The 15,487-nt window shown below is 50.8% G+C and overlaps 1 protein-coding gene across 6 annotated transcripts in view; it reads left to right on the top strand.

Moving 5' to 3' along the window:
* The window catches only part of EPHA8 (EPH receptor A8), a 58,086-nt gene that overhangs the window by 28,069 nt on the left and 14,530 nt on the right, over nucleotides 1-15,487 (top strand). For 4 of the 6 annotated variants that reach the window (XM_040651417.2, XM_040651418.2, XM_015297218.4 and 1 more), the window contains 2 exons: nucleotides 2,574-2,638; nucleotides 8,317-8,980. In XM_040651417.2, coding sequence (XP_040507351.1) covers nucleotides 2,574-2,638; nucleotides 8,317-8,980 — 729 coding nt within the window. Of the gene's footprint in view, nucleotides 1-2,573; nucleotides 7,867-8,316; nucleotides 8,981-15,487 lie in introns of all 6 variants that reach the window. The other 2 variants (XM_040651419.2, XM_040651420.1) reach the window with 1 other exon arrangement.

The following is a 15,487-nucleotide window of genomic DNA, read 5'->3' as shown; positions in this document are numbered from 1 at the left end:
GCAGGGCTCTTGCACCAGTTGGGTAGTGACTTCCTCATACTGAGGCTGACTTCTGGGCACCTGACAGAGCTGTGCGTGTCCCTGTTCATTGCAGTGGGGTTGGACAAGATGACCTTTAGGGTCCCTTCCAACTCAAATCATTCTGTGACTACATCTGAGCACGGCACGCAGCAGTGCTGCTAGATGGGTCCTCATGTGCACAGCCTCATGTTTGCTCTATAGGAACTTAATGCGAGAGCTCTGCATCAGAGAATGCCTTTCTATTTGTGCAATGCCCACTGCAGTGGGCTTAATGCGTCGGACCCCTATGTGCACTTTGCAAAAACGTTTTCTAAGGAATAAAAGAAATATCTTAGCCCTCTTCCTGCAAAGAGGCACGAGTAATCCGCTCCACAGGAGTGCTGCAGGGAACGCGTGCTTGTGTAGTGCTGTGCAGAAAAGCACCTGAAAGAGGGCTAACCTAAACCTAAGCCTGACTTTAAGCCTAACGCTAAGCCTAAGCCAACTCTAACCCTGAGCCTAAGCCTAACCCTAATCATAACCCTAAGCCTAAGCCTAAGCCTAACCCTATCTATAACCCTAACCGCAACCCTAACCATAACTCTAAACATACCATAACCATAACCTTAAGCATAACCATAACCTTAACCATAACCTTAAGCATAACCATAACCTTAACCATAACCTTAACCATAACCTTAAGCATAACCATAAACTTAAGCATAACCATAACCTTAACCATAACCTTAACCATAACCATAACTGTAAGCATAACCTTCACCATAACCGTAAGTATAACCCTCTGTATATGAGTCTGGGTGTTGGATGTTGGGTTTGCCTGGGGGGATGGGGTGCCGCAAGCTGGCTGCAGGCAATTTGGGTCCATGTGTGTCTGTCTCAGAGCTGTTATTCCAGCACTGTGCCTCTGGGGAACATCCCACCATAGGGCTGCATGCTCCGACCCCATCCCTGCACCCCACGTTGCAGTGCTATGGCTGCGACCAACCCTGATGCTCCTGGAGAGCCCATTCTACAGCAAGCCACAACCGTGCCCAGCTTCACGCATCACAGCGTGGGAATAAGGGCATGGAGACAGCGGGGGGAGTGGGGCCCTGAACACAGCCCTGCTCACGGCTGTCCTGCCGAGGGTCGTCGGCACCGTGCTCCAGCACTGCGAGCAGGGAAACTCCGCAGCCTGGGCTCCTGCTGGGTGAATTACCCAGGGAAAATAGGCAGAAAATCTTCAGATTAACAATAACAAATAAAAATGGATTTGAGATCTCCGAGGTAATTACTCCGTGCTGAGGGCAAGGGGCCTCTCTAGCAGTGGGAGCAGCGCCTTGCAGTGAGCAGAGGGGCTCGGCCTGCTGTTGGGCCAATGAAGTCACACAAGAAACCCTGGAAATTCTTTCAAATTGTTCTGCTAACATTAATAAATGCCTCAAAAGCTCCTAATCTGCTCTGTCAGGAGCATGACGTCCGGGTGTTTCACAGCCAGCTCACGTCCCTGCTTCCTTCTCCCCCCTTTCCTTCCTTGCCTGGTAATCGTAAATGGAAGTGGCACCCGTTCCTACAGCTGCTGGGGCCCACTTTGTGCAGAGCCCGGCCTCTGGTGGGGCTGCAGCTGTGGTCTTGATGTGCCCCGTCCCACCATGACAGCCACTGAGGCCACCTTCCCTCCAGAGCCTGGAGGTACAGATGAGGCTCAGGGCAGAAGCCCATTCCCCATATGGACCTTAGGACCAGGCTGAAGGGATGAGGGAGATTTAGGTTAGATTATGGAGGAAATATTTTATTCAGAGGATGGTGAGGCCCTGGCAGTGCTGCCCAGAGAGCTGTGAGTGCCCCATCCCTGGAGGTTCCCAAGGCCATGGATGAGCCCTGGGCAGCCTGACCTGATGGGGGGCAGCCAGCCCAGCAGCCAGCCCAGGAGTTGGGGCTGAATAATCTTTAAGGTCCCCTCCAACCCAACCATTCTGTGATTCTATGGTTCCATATCATTACCTTGGGCTCCTATTGGTAGAAGGGTTTTTGGAAGTTTGACTTTGATGGGGCTCCAGGGTGGATGTGTACAAGTGAGTGCCCCATTTGTGCTGGCACCGGCCCAGGTGGGGCTGGTGGAGAACATGGCACTTTTGGCATTCGTTTCCCAAGCTCCTCCTGCTCTGCATCCCCACTGACCTGTTGTTTGCAGCCCCCTCATCTCCAAAATCACAGAATGATGGAATCATGGAAGGGCTTAGGTTGGAGGGGACCTCAAAGACCATTCAGCTCCAACCCCCTGCCATGAGCTGGTTGCCAACAACCAGATCAGGATGCCCAGGGCCCCATCCAACCCAAAAGAGTACACTGCTTTCTCTTGTGGCCACAGCCCAACTCTGCTGCATCCCAGCAGATCTGCGGAGCAGCATTTCTTGCCATTGAACTGAGCTACAGCCAGACAGGTCCCTGTCACTAACTACCAAGTCTCCCATGATGGGTGAATCAGGAGGGGTCACTTGTGGTGCTTTGCTTCCTTGCTCTCAGCGTAGAGCAAGCTTTCTAACACAGCATTTTGTTCCTGTGTTTTCCAGTGAACTTGCTTGACACGTCAACGATACCAGGGGACTGGGGTTGGCTGACCTATCCCTCACATGGGGTAAGTATGAAGCGGCTGTTGAGGGATGCAGCATGGGTGGACCAGGCTGTGTGTGACGAGGCCCTGAGGTTATTCATGTCCTCCAGGAAACTCAAGAGATGGGTTGCCCTGTGAAGGGTGTTGGTCACTGCTGTGCTGGGACAGTGTCTGGATTTTCCTCCAAAATGACCAGAAATCTCTGAAGGGTTGGTAATTGGAGGAGTTTGATGTAGGAGCTGAACAAACAGGGCAGGGGAGCACCCAGGGCAGCTGATTTCTTATGGTGTGTAAATGCACAGCCCAATGGTGTGGCCAGGAGGGGTTTGGGGCCACCAACCCCATCCTCCCCACTTGCTCCCTTCACTCCCAATTCCATGGCCAGGTTTTCCTGCCGCAGCAGCTTTCTGCAAACTGTAAATGTCAGTTTCAGATGGCAGTGACCTGGCTGTAAGGACTTTTCCCATTTATTGAGTGAGCAGAAACAATTCCGTAAATACAGGCAGGACCAACTGCGAGGCACAGTGTGGCATACTGCATACACAAAATGTGCCAAGTCGGGGTGCCTTACCCAGCTTGTGCTGCTGCATTGGTTTTTCATGTCCACTCTTTTTTATCCCCTCTCTGAACTAAATGGTGCTAATCTTTTCAATTCCACCTCCTACAGAAATCTTCCCAGGCCCCTAATCATTTTCATTGATCTGCTGCCTAAGACTTTCAGTCCTTGTGCTGTCTGTTTGAGAAGGAGTGATCAGAACTGTGAGTTCATAATAGGAACAGCGATGAGATTTATATCAGATATTATCATACATGTAAATATATCAAATCATTAACTCAGCTCTAATTTTAGCAGTTAGCTGTTGCAGTGATGACTGTTGTGGAAATATAATAGATACAAGCCCTAGGTAAGTCATGGGGTAACACCCCTCTCCACTTACCCCATGCTTTTGCCCAACTCATGGCCTTACAGTGGAGAAGAGAACCATGCAGCTCTGTGAAAACTGACTTGAATACCTCCAAGGAGGATGCCTGGGTTATGATGTGACATTCTTACACAAACAGCTTTCCATGTCTTCTTCCATCTGGATGGAAGAATTCAGTCTCAGAAAGGGTGGGGATGCACTGGCACAGGCCCAGGGAGGTGCTGGGGTCACCATCCCTGGAGGCCTTCAAGGAAAGTGTAGATGATGGTAGATGTCGTACCCAGGGACATGGCTTGGTGGGCAATATTGGTGGTAGGTGGACGGTTGGTCTGGATGATCTCAGCGATCTTTTTCAGCCTTAATGATTCCATGATTCTGAGTTTTAATGGCTCCTCTGAACACCTATCTGGACTTGCTCTTCCTCCATGGATCGCTGCATTGCATCATCCTGAGAAAGCATCTTGTTTCTTTACTCTCCTGCTGGTCCTCCAACTTCAAGTGCTTTTTTTGGGCAGTAACTTTGCACTCGGAACAAACTGCCATCACCACAAATGGAGGCAGGAGGTGGGTGACCCACAGCTTGGTAGCTTGTATCCACCTGGCTCCAAACCTGGCATCTGGGAAAGGGCTGGATGCCTGATGGTGCAGGGCCCCTCTTGCTTTGGGATTTCCCCACAGTGTCTCTGCTCTATTCAGGTATGCATCCTTTTCTGTACCCTCCTGCCAAGGGATGGCATCGCTAGCCCTAACCCTGGCTGAAGGCACCCTTGTGTTTGCTTTACCCCCCTCTCCATTCCCCTGTCCTATGTGAGCCATGGGCCACCACATGAAATCATAGAGGGGTGAGGTGGGAAGAGACCTTAAGAACCTTACAGGAATGCTTTTCCTCTCTGGGTTTGCCATGGCCAAGCAGAGTGGAGGAGCACAGGGCTGAGAGCCCTTGGCACAGCTGAGGGTCAGAGGCACTGCTGGCCCCAGGGAGTTCCAAGCCATCAGGGAGCCATGCGTGGCCTGTTTTGACATTTCCTCTTGCCAGATAATCGTCTGAGGGGTAATTGGCTGTAATAGCTGCTCAGGGGTTTAATTGCGTCCCCCCCTCACCTCCCACCCCAAGACACGTGCAGTAAGCAAAAGGGTCACCGGGAGCATTCCCATCCTGCAGGCTGCAGCTCCTCTCAATTATGCCTTCAAAGGGCTCCCAGGAGCTTTGCAGCCTGCTCCGTCCCCAGAACAATTCCCTCCGCATTGAAAATTAGACTCTTATCACTGCTGTCAAAGAGGCTGCCTCTGCCCTCCTGTGCCTCCGGTATGCCAGCTCTCTCCAGCAAAGTGCCCCAGTGCCCCAGTGCCCTTCTGTCCCCTCTCCTTGCCTTGCATGTGACCTGCCAGATCAGAGGGATCTTGATCGGCCCCTTTGCAAATTGCTTTTCCACTGACTAATTAAAATGCTGATGAGATAAGTCAACATATTATTAATAATTATTGTATCGTCTACTTTGATTTACAAAGTCAAACAGGAAATGATTTTGTTCAGGCACAGGATATCTAAAGAGCTTGAGGGATGCCTTGCAAAAGCTAATTATAACGGGAGAACCTTGAGCACTGGGGAAAGGCCCCCATACTGCCCCTGACCCCGCAGTCCCACCCCACAGCCCTCCCCAGATGTGAGCTCCATGCTGGCTTTGCACAGTACTGTCCCTTTTCTCTGAGCTCACCCTGCTCAAACCATGCATGTGCACCTGACATTTCAACACCATATGGGGTCTCAGCTGCCTCCCTGGAGCCCTACAAGACATTGGGACTCTGTCATCTACCCATGGTCTCCTGTCCTTACTCACTTTGGTGTCCTTGTGTCGTTTCCATGAGTAACTTCCAATCCAGAGCCTTTCTACCAGCATGTTACAGCTGTGACGAAACCCATTTTCTTTAAAAAGGAAAGTGTAGGTGTGGAACGTTGCAAGGCAAAGATTTAAGCTAGTAATTGAGATAAAAGCTCATCTCCCAGTGCTTGTTCAGTGAACGCTGTGTTATTGCTAATTCCCCAGACGATGGTCACTACCAGGAGTTAATCACCAGCAGTGAAGCTCAGAGTAGTTAGCTGCCAAACAAATCCCTCCTCAGCCATAGCAATGACTGATTTCAGGGGATTATCTCCATTAACGCTCCCCATCTAATGATTTATAGCTGCAATAATGTCTTTCTCTATTTTCTCTCCTGGTGACAGCAGTGTGAGGGCCTTGGTAGCTCCTGGTAAACGCCACAGCAAGCTCAGAGCTTGCTTTTGGACAAGGGAAAGTGCTGGAACTCCTGGTGGCAGCAAAAGGTTTGCAGTGCCAGGAAGACTCTACAACCCTCCCCAAAGCCATTCCAGGGCCATGAGGGCATTGTCCCTTGGACTCCATGGCCAACGCATGGGCACTGTGGGGTGGCAAGAGGCTGAATCCCCCTTTGGGAATGCAGTCCCTCCTTGCTTGTTCCCCTCTACTTATCCTCCCCCTCATTCTGCCACGTTGCAGAGGCCCTGGGAGACTTCTAAGTCCTTGCTCAGCTGCCCAGATATCTGCTGTTTGCATCTTTTCCCTTTCATAATCTGGCTTTTTTTTTTTTTTATATAACTCGTGTTGACTTTAATTTAAACTATTAGGCAAGCCCCTGCATACAGATGTGGTTGTGTTCCCACCCCCAGCACACACACATACGTGTGCTCACCACGTTAATTATGATGTCCTCATTTCCGTCTCGCTGGGGGATCTTATCACAGTGATGGGGCCAGGCTAAGCTTCCTTTCAGAAAAGACATTTCAAACTGGCAGCCTCTGGGAAAATGTGCCTGTGGCATCTGAGCCGCTGGTGTACGTGGCCCAGCCTTCCTCTGTGTGTTTCCTCTGCTGGCAGAGCACTTCCCTGTGCCAATGGCATAGGCACGGTGTTCCAGTCCAGCTCAAACTGGGATCCCATGATGGTTCCAGCTCCAGCATCACTGCATGACACACCATGGTGATGAACTGGGTGAAAAGAAACATGAGAAGGTTCAACGAGGGTGAGTGTAGAGTCCTACACCTGGGGATGAAAAACTGCATGTATCAGTACAGGGGGCTGTGCTGCTGGAAAGGAGTTCTATTGGGAAGGTATGGCTGTCCTGGTGGCCAAGAAAGCCAGTGGTGTCCGGTTGACCAATGGTTGACCAGCAGTTGACCAGCAGTTGTCCAAAAGGGTGGTCATCAGCCAGCAGTGTGCTCTGGTGGCCAAGAAGGCCAATGGTGTCCTAGTTGACCAATGATTGACCAACAGTTTACCAACAGGGTGACCACGAGCCATCATTGTGCCCTGGTGGCCAATGATATCCTGGGGTGCACGGCACAGAGCGTGGCCAGCAGGGTGAGGGAGGTTCTCCGTCCCTCTGCACTGCGCTGGGGAGGCCACATCCAGAGCTCTGGGCCCAGTGCTGGGCTGCCCAGTTCAAGGCAGGCAGGGAACTGCTGGGGAGAGCCCAGGAGAGGGCTACAGAGAGGACTGGGGCCTGGAGTGTACAGTAACCTCTTCTTATATTGCAGGTACTGCTGGAGTGCTCTGAGCAGCACTGTGTTTGCCAAGGGAAGCCAGCTGTGCAATGCAGGGAGCACCCCCACTGCTGCTCCCAGCAACACCCCCCATGCCTCCTCCCCTACATGGTTCTGCCTCATTTCCCAGTGGACTCAGCAGGGAAAAGACAGGAAACAGATGTTGTGTTAATTTGTGCTCTATTAATTGTGACGAGGACTTCCACACCCTCTGCAGTGCTGTGGCGTGTGCACACATCAGTGTGGGAGTGGGGCCATGACAGGATGGGGGTCATTTCTGGGTGAAATTCAGGCCCAGCATTTCTGAACAAACATGGGCATTTCTGGAATGTAGGAGGTGATTTTTTAAAAAGAACCAGAAATGCTTTTTTCCCCCGCGGTGGCTTGACTTTCACAGCCTTTGCCAGCATATTCCCCTCTGAATGAGCTTTTGTTGAAGTCCACACCTGGTGCTGCTGCCTTTTCCAGGCTGCTTTGAGCTTGTAGGAGGGAGAAGTGGAGTTTTGTCCTAAAGGTGAGATGCTAGGGGAGTTCTGAAGACATACATCACTGAAGTGGCTGCTCTGATCACTCCTAGCACTTGCAGAAGGCACCAGAAGCCCTACTCCATGGGAGACACAGGTCAAGGAGGTTAAATGAGGAAGGACTTTTCTATCTGAGAAAGGAGAAAGGAGCAGTCTTCTTTAAAGATGTTGCTGATGACGTACTTGTGCTGCTGCTGGGAAGGACTTGGGCTGAAGAGGTGGTGGGAAGCCCCCAGAGAAGGGAAGGTCTGTGGATACTGGTGAGGGTTTGTGGAGGTGGAGAGGGAGACATGCAAGACAAGAACGAGCATCCAGAAGGGTCCAATAGCCCCCAAAACCTTGATTTAACCAACTGAGCTCACCTGTATTCACAGTCTCAGCACTTATTTTCATGTCTTCTCAATCAGAACTGCTTAACATCCTCCCCTGGGTGGCACAGATGCCCCATTCACTTCCAGCTCACCCAATTACTCCTCAGACCATCTCTCCATCACAGTCCTGCTTGCTGCCACCTGCTTTTCCCCACCCTTCCGTCCCCAAACTCATCCTGCTGCCTCTGCTACACTGCTGTAGACCTCTGGGTTCCCAGTGCCCCTGTCCAGCGTTTCAGCCTGGGAGAAAGGCTGTTCTGAGTGCCCTGTTACTTGTTGGAAGTTTGGTGCCTCTGGGTTGACCTGTTTTCTCTCTGTCCCGCAGTGGGATTCCATCAATGAAATGGATGAGTTTTTCAGCCCTATCCACACCTACCAGGTCTGTAACGTCATGACCCCCAACCAGAACAACTGGCTACGAACCAACTGGGTTCAGCGGGACGGTGCGCGGCGGGTCTACGCCGAGATCAAATTCACACTGCGGGACTGTAACAGCATGCCAGGTGTGCTGGGCACCTGCAAGGAGACTTTCAACCTCTACTACCTTGAGTCTGACCGTGACCTGGGTACCAGCACCCGTGAGAGCCAGTTTATGAAGATTGACACCATTGCGGCCGATGAGAGCTTCACCAACGTGGACCTGGGGGTCAGGCGCCTGAAACTGAACACAGAAGTGAGGGGTGTGGGGCCCTTGAGCAAGAGGGGTTTCTACTTGGCCTTCCAGGACATAGGTGCTTGCATCGCCATTGTTTCAGTGCGGGTGTACTACAAGAAGTGCCCGGCAATGGTGAGGAATTTGGCATCCTTCTCCGAGGCCGTGACAGGGGCAGACTCGTCCTCCTTGGTGGAAGTGCGGGGAGAGTGTGTGGGCCATTCAGAGGAGAGGGACACCCCCAAAATGTACTGCAGTGCAGAGGGAGAATGGTTGGTGCCCATCGGGAAGTGCGTGTGCAGTGCTGGCTATGAAGAGCAGCGGGATTCCTGCATGGGTGAGTCCTGCTTCTTGCTAGCAGTGCCTGGAAGGTGATGAGGGATGGCTAGGGGGAGCTCTTGGCTTCCTGTGGGAAGAGCTGAAGACAAAAACTTGGAAAGCCAACCTCTGTGGAGACCAAGAGATGCCCCCAGCCTTCAATTGGTGCTTCCCAAAAGGGTGATTAATGCCAATGGCAAGCTCCTTGAGAGCTCCTGTGAGGTTGGCTCTTGGTCCACAGGGTATGGTTTTGGGACTGGGGCTGGATATGGGATGGGGACCAACCTGGCTGCAGGGAGACAAGGACAACACCCCAGCCCTGTGCCCCCAGCAGCTGTGCTGCAATGAAAAGCACACATGACCTCTCCAAAATGCCCCAACGCGCTCACTTCCCTTCGGCAGGCGGTTTGAACACGAGAAGAAAGACAAAGAGCTTTGTGAAACAAGGTTATCACGTCCATCCATCACCCCTCCCCGGGGCTGCCGCACAACCCTCCCATCCTGGGGTGCAGGAGCCATCCCTGGGGTCCTCTGTGCTGCAGGGCAGGCTGCAGGCTTCCAACTGTACAAACTGTGATAAGGAAGCGGGGTGACCACAGCTGCAGAGCACCGGGCACTGCTGCTGGCAAGGGGCTACGTGTGTACAGAGCTCGGCGCACTGGGCTCCCGGTGAGAGCCCTCCGCATGGGTTTGTTTGCTCTTGGTTTCTTCATCAGGGATGTTTAGGCGAGCAGCGTTCCGCCTCTGCAAATAAGTGTGGGGGGCCTTTGTTTGAGTTTCGTGGAAGTGTTAAGTGAAGCATTTGTCTTAGGGAGACTTGGTGCAAGGTTAGGACGTCCAATGCTTGGCTGGAGCAGATCTGGGTGCCGCAGGGACCAGCGCCGGCCCTGGAGAGTTCCTGGCTATGCAGATTGGGAAGGACGGGCAGAATAAATGCTTGCATCCAGAATTCCCCCTCTCTGTGGCCACTGATTTGAAAGTCATTCTGAGACAGATCTGATAATTCAGAATATGTCTTCCTCTCCCATGTTAAAGGGTGGGTATGAAGTGTGCCAAGCACATGCCACCATGGAAAGGGCACTGGCATGGGCCACTGGGATGGCTGTGTCCCATCCTCAAGGCTACAAGGAGCTGTGAGCTGGAGGTTCGGTTCCAAAGGGCCAAACACTCTCTGTATATTCCTACTCAGCAGGAGGTCACCAGCCCAAAGCATGGAGGCTGTTAGCAGAGGGAGGATGAATGACTTTTTCAGCCCTTTCACGCCTACCAGGTCTGTAATGATGACACACCAGTCATGACCCCCAACCAAAACAACTGGCTATGGACCAACTGGGTTCAGCAGGATGGTGCTGAGCACAGAGAGTCCAATATCCCAGCACCAAGTGAACAGGGACAGCACATCCTTCCCAGTATGTCCTTTGGGTTGGGATCCGGAGTACATACATCTACACAGAAAACCAAAATAGATGCAAATCTCTGATCTTAGCTTCTCGTGCTTGACTGGAGCAGAGTTCATTTTTCACAGTGAAAAGTGCCTTTCTGGGATGATTTATAACCCAGGAGGATCCGTCGGAGTTGGAAATTAGCCGTTTTAATTGTCAGATGAACAAAAGCAGGATTCCAGTGGCTGTCGTCCCCACTAATTTTTCATTTTCCGTCACTGGGATGAGATGATATAAATCACTCCTTGTGGCCCTAATAATCTTTCTATAAATATCAGGGACATTCATTTTTATTATTTTTTATTTTTTTTATTTTTTTTTTGCTTGGGGGAAAAAATTAGAGAGAAGATACTTTGCCTTTATGACAGTGTTTAAAATGTGATTCCAAATTAATTTCCTTTTGCCTTTCACAGCCAGACGCCTTATTTGTCAAAGCTAAAGATGTTTGAACAGTGGAGGTTTCTCCCCCTCCTCTTTAACATTCATTTTTCTAAGGACCTGCCAGAGTGATGGAAGAGAGCTCGGGAAACAGCTCGTGGCCAGAGCTGTTCGCAGCCCTCTAGAGGAGGCAGAAGGCAGTGCCATGGAGCTGGGAAGGATGGAGAGAGGTTGGCCATGCGTAGGAAACGGCACATTACTCTCCCTATCATCCTTCTTCCCTCGGTTTTTACCTTGAGTGCCCCTTTCTTTGACTAGGATGGGATCTCTGACCCTTTGTGTTTATCCTGTTTGCAACCCCAACTCTGGTGGGCTCTGTCAGGCTTCACTTCCTTCCAAGGACACCCCAACGACACCTCTCTGGATCTCCATCCCAGGGCAACTGTGCCACGCATTTACTTTTCCCCTTCAGTTTCAGTGTTCTAAACGACTTTGTGCCCCTACCTCCCCACCATCCACAGGCAGCCTCAGTTTCCTCCTTGAAGTGTCACAGTCCACAGTATCTCTTACACACAGCAAACAGCCACCACTCTGCCTAAATAGCGGAATAAGTCATAGCATAAGTGAAAAGTGTCCGTCCCAGCAATTTACCAGGTAGGAAGACAAGCAGCATAATTCACTGTATTTATATACAGTCGCTGTACAGACCAAGTTGAGATGCATTTCAATAAGGTCAGTTCAGTCAGCGAGATGGAAAAGGGGAGCACTTCAGCACTGGTTTGCTTCTGTGGGAGGGAAGACTGTCTCCTTCAACAGTCTCCAACTCTAACCCTAACCCACCACTACCACCACCCTAACCCTAATCCTAACCCTAGCCCTAATCAAAAAGAGTGAGATGGGAATGGGATAGGGGCAGTTGTCCAGTTGTCCCCCCATGAACAAACCCCTTTACCACTGGGATCTCTCATGCCCAAAGGAAATGGATCTGGAGGGTCTGGTTGGCAATCTGGAAACCAGTTACATTTTTCCAGTTGGTGAAACTTGCACTGATGAGCCAATCAGCAAATTTAATGTACCTTAAACCTTTCTAGTGGGCAACTTTAATTGAGCAATTAAAGCATCACCGCATTGCTAATGAAGAGGAGAAAATACCCAGCTTGGTAATTATGTGCTCGTGAGTACAGCTGTGCGTCCATGGGAAGAAAGTCAGTAGGGAAGGATGGTTGCCCTGAGCAGTGGTAGCTCTGAATACATGCAGTGGGAGGGATGCAAGCATCCTTTCAGTGATGCCAGGCAAGGAAATCAAATTAACTCAGTGACTCACAAGATTTCCATTGTTGCTTTGCAAGCTTTGTAAATATGCAGGCAGGAGCATCTGGCGAGATGATATCACCTTCTGTGCATCTCAAGCAAAGTTCCACATCTAGACTACAAAGAAGATGTTTTGGAACTACACGTTGCTTGCAAAGTTTAGTCTGTACATTAAAAAAAGGTTATTTTCCCTAGGGATTATGCAATCCCAGGAGGGGTTACCATAGAAAGAGCAGGATCTGCACCCTTTGAACTTCCAAGACTAACCTAGGCAGCATGTAGGCTTTTTCTGGTTAGAAATAAATGGCTCTGGCAGCATCCAAAGACCTTCATCACTTTGTGAATGAATGGCATTGGTGTGAACTCTACTTTTCTGCAGAATTTATCCAGGTTTAGGAGTTATCCCCCTACATTACCAGTGTACAGGTGCTGGGACGCCACAGGGGAGTTCACAACCCAGCAATCTGCTTTGTGCACCAATGCTTATGGTAGATGGCAAATTACAATGGGATGTTGGGAACCTTCAATTCCCCACCAGCCTCAGTGCAATCACCCTGCATGTGGAAGAGGCTCCTGCTTCCCACAGAGCAGCAGCACCCTGCCAAAAATGTATTCCGCTCTTGGCACGAGGTCCACATCCCACCCATGTCAACACTTCTGATGCAACACGATGTCTTCTTCCCCTTCCTGAAAACAAGATGCTTCTGATACCATGTCCCGAAAGGAGAAAGGGAGCCAAAAGCTGGTGGTGCTCAGCTGTGTGGGGGCTGTTCTGGCCCCCGGGATGCTTTTCACTTGCATGCTGGCCCCTATTTTAAACCTTAGCCCCATGCATACATCCATAGTCATAAAGATGTGGTGAGAAGTCTCACACACCACCCAAAACTGTGAGTTGGTTTGAGCATGGACTGGGATTAAGGTCTTGATGCTGTGTATCCTTTTTTTCATATAGGCATCTTCACTCCCCAAAGCCCTGCAGCAGGGATGCGGGGGTACACCCAATGCCTTCATCTGCATTCGGCTCCACTCCTTCTGAACAGAGCTCTCTGGGTTTGTTTTTGGTCTGATGAAAATTGCTGTGTTTTTTTTTTTTTTTTTTTTTTCCCAGAAACCTTAAATAGTTCTAAAAGCCTCTGACACTGCAGTTTTGGGAAGAGATTTTCTTTGTAACTCTAACATTCTAGCATCAGGCGATGGGGCAATGCCTGGTATAGAAATGAAGGCAGGTCCCTCCCCAGGCCACCAAATAACTGAGATAGAACCTGCACTGTCCTGGGATTAAATGCTCAAGTTTTGAGGCAATGAGGCAGACACCTGATGTGATGGATGCCCCATCCCTGCAGACACCCAAGGTCAGGCTGGAGGGGCTCTGAGCACTGATGGAGCTGTGGGTGTCCCTGTGCATTGCAGGGGGTTGGACCAGATGGCCTTTAGGGTCTCTTCCAATTCAAAGTGCTCTATGATTCTATAATTCTATGTGGCTCTAAATAATATGCTTCATATCAGTGCCTGTGTCATGCTGGAGCAGAGATTGCCAACATCATGCTGAAGGTGGATTTAAAAGAGCTGTGACTTTCAGTGTTAGCTTCTCCTGCAGCCTGGAGGGCACTGGAACCCAAGAATACCCTTATTTCCATCTTTATCTCTTCCCAAAGGATCAAGTGTAGGGATAACCTGAAAAGCTTTGCTGCAGGGAAGGGGACAGGGCTGCCCCATGGCACCCTCTTAGCCATGCCCTGCACAGACCTCATGGGATGGGGACACAGCTCATAGGGTGGGGGCTGTCATTTGCAGCCTTGGAGGTCCCGCTGGCTGTGTGTGGACCGCACATCCTGGACAGCTCCCCAGTCCGTGTGTCCTGAGTGCGTCCTGGCTGGTGACTCCCCGACAGGTCCATCTATCATCTCCCCTGCCGTGCCAGATCATTAGCAGATGTTGTCCTGTCCCCAGAGGACGGGGAGGGAGGGAAACAAACGGGCTGAACTACAGATGGTTGGCAGAGCCCTACCCGTGCTCACTGCCTCTGAGACAAACCTGCTGCTCTGGGGGCTGCTTGTTTTGCCTGAGATCCTCAGATACACAGAGAGGGTATTCACTGCAAAAAACAATTCTTTTTAGAGGAGAAATCCTTACCTTTCTACAGGGCTCCCAGGAGCCCAACCCAAGCACAGCACCCTGCACCTGGCCATATTGAACCTCATTAGGTTCTCATGCACCCTCTTCTTGAGCCCACCCAGGTCCCTCTGGATGGCATCCCTTCCTTCTGCTGTGTGAACTGCACCGCTCAGCTTGGTGCCATCAGCAAACTGCTGATCTCAATCCCACTGTCTGTGTCACTGATAACGATATTAAAGAGCACCAGTCCCAAGATGGACCCCTGGGGGGTACCACTCATCACCAGCCTCCACCTGGACACACAGCCATTGACCACAGCCCTTTGGCCACAACCATCCAACCAATTCCTTGTCCGCCCCTCAAATCATTCCCTCTCCAATTTAGAGATAAGGATGTGATGTGGGACCATGTCAAAGGCCTTGTATAAGTCAATGAGGTGCATGACTCCATCCAGAGCACCACCTGCCCCAGCACCAGACTCCCCCCAGCCTTCTTGCATGCCTGTACTGTCCAGGTGCTGAGAGCTTGTGCTGCCCTGGTGCACAAATTCACTTGCAATTTGTCATTTAGGATAATTTTCCTCCTGGGCGCATCCAAAATAATTGTGAATTATTGCTGTAGGTAATTAATGTTTCTTTACAGCATTAAATGCTAAGTGATTACAGTTGGTGCGAATCTGCTGTGCTCCACGTTCCCATCCTTCCTGTCCATATAGCACTCACTCCTCTGCCCCTAATTAAGCACTGGTGGGGGGAACCACTCCAGTTCCTCTTTAATCAGAAGTCCCTGATCACTGTTAGGTGCATGGATAGATGTGCCCTGTAAGGACTCATAGCAGAGCTGCTCCAGTCCCCCCTCCATCTTGCTGGCCCTCCATTGGACTGTCTCCAGTATGCCCATGTGTCTTGCACAAGGGAGCCCAGAACTGGACCCAGTACTACAGGTGTGACCTCACCGGTGCTGACTGGGGGAAAGGATCACTGCTCTCCACAAAGTCTTTCTTCCCTTGCATCCCTGGCATTCCTGCTCTGTGTTCTGATGCCCTTTGGGGGGCAGAGGAGAAGGGATTTAGGGACAAACTCTGTGTTATGGTGCAGTGAGGGCTGTGTCACAAAACAAACCTCACCTAGCCTTTGCTGTCTCACTGCAGAGAGCAGGCAGCATGCATGCAAAGTCTCTCTGCTGCAACATGAAATGAGAGGAGATGTTTTTCCCTTGGAAAAGGAAACTCATGGCTTTGTTATACAAACCAGGGGCATGCAGAGCGCTGTGCACCGTAT

This window comes from Gallus gallus, chromosome 21 (assembly GCF_016699485.2).
Source record: "Gallus gallus isolate bGalGal1 chromosome 21, bGalGal1.mat.broiler.GRCg7b, whole genome shotgun sequence".
Lineage (NCBI taxonomy): Eukaryota > Metazoa > Chordata > Aves > Galliformes > Phasianidae > Gallus > Gallus gallus.
This window is presented reverse-complemented; position numbering and strand designations above follow the sequence as displayed.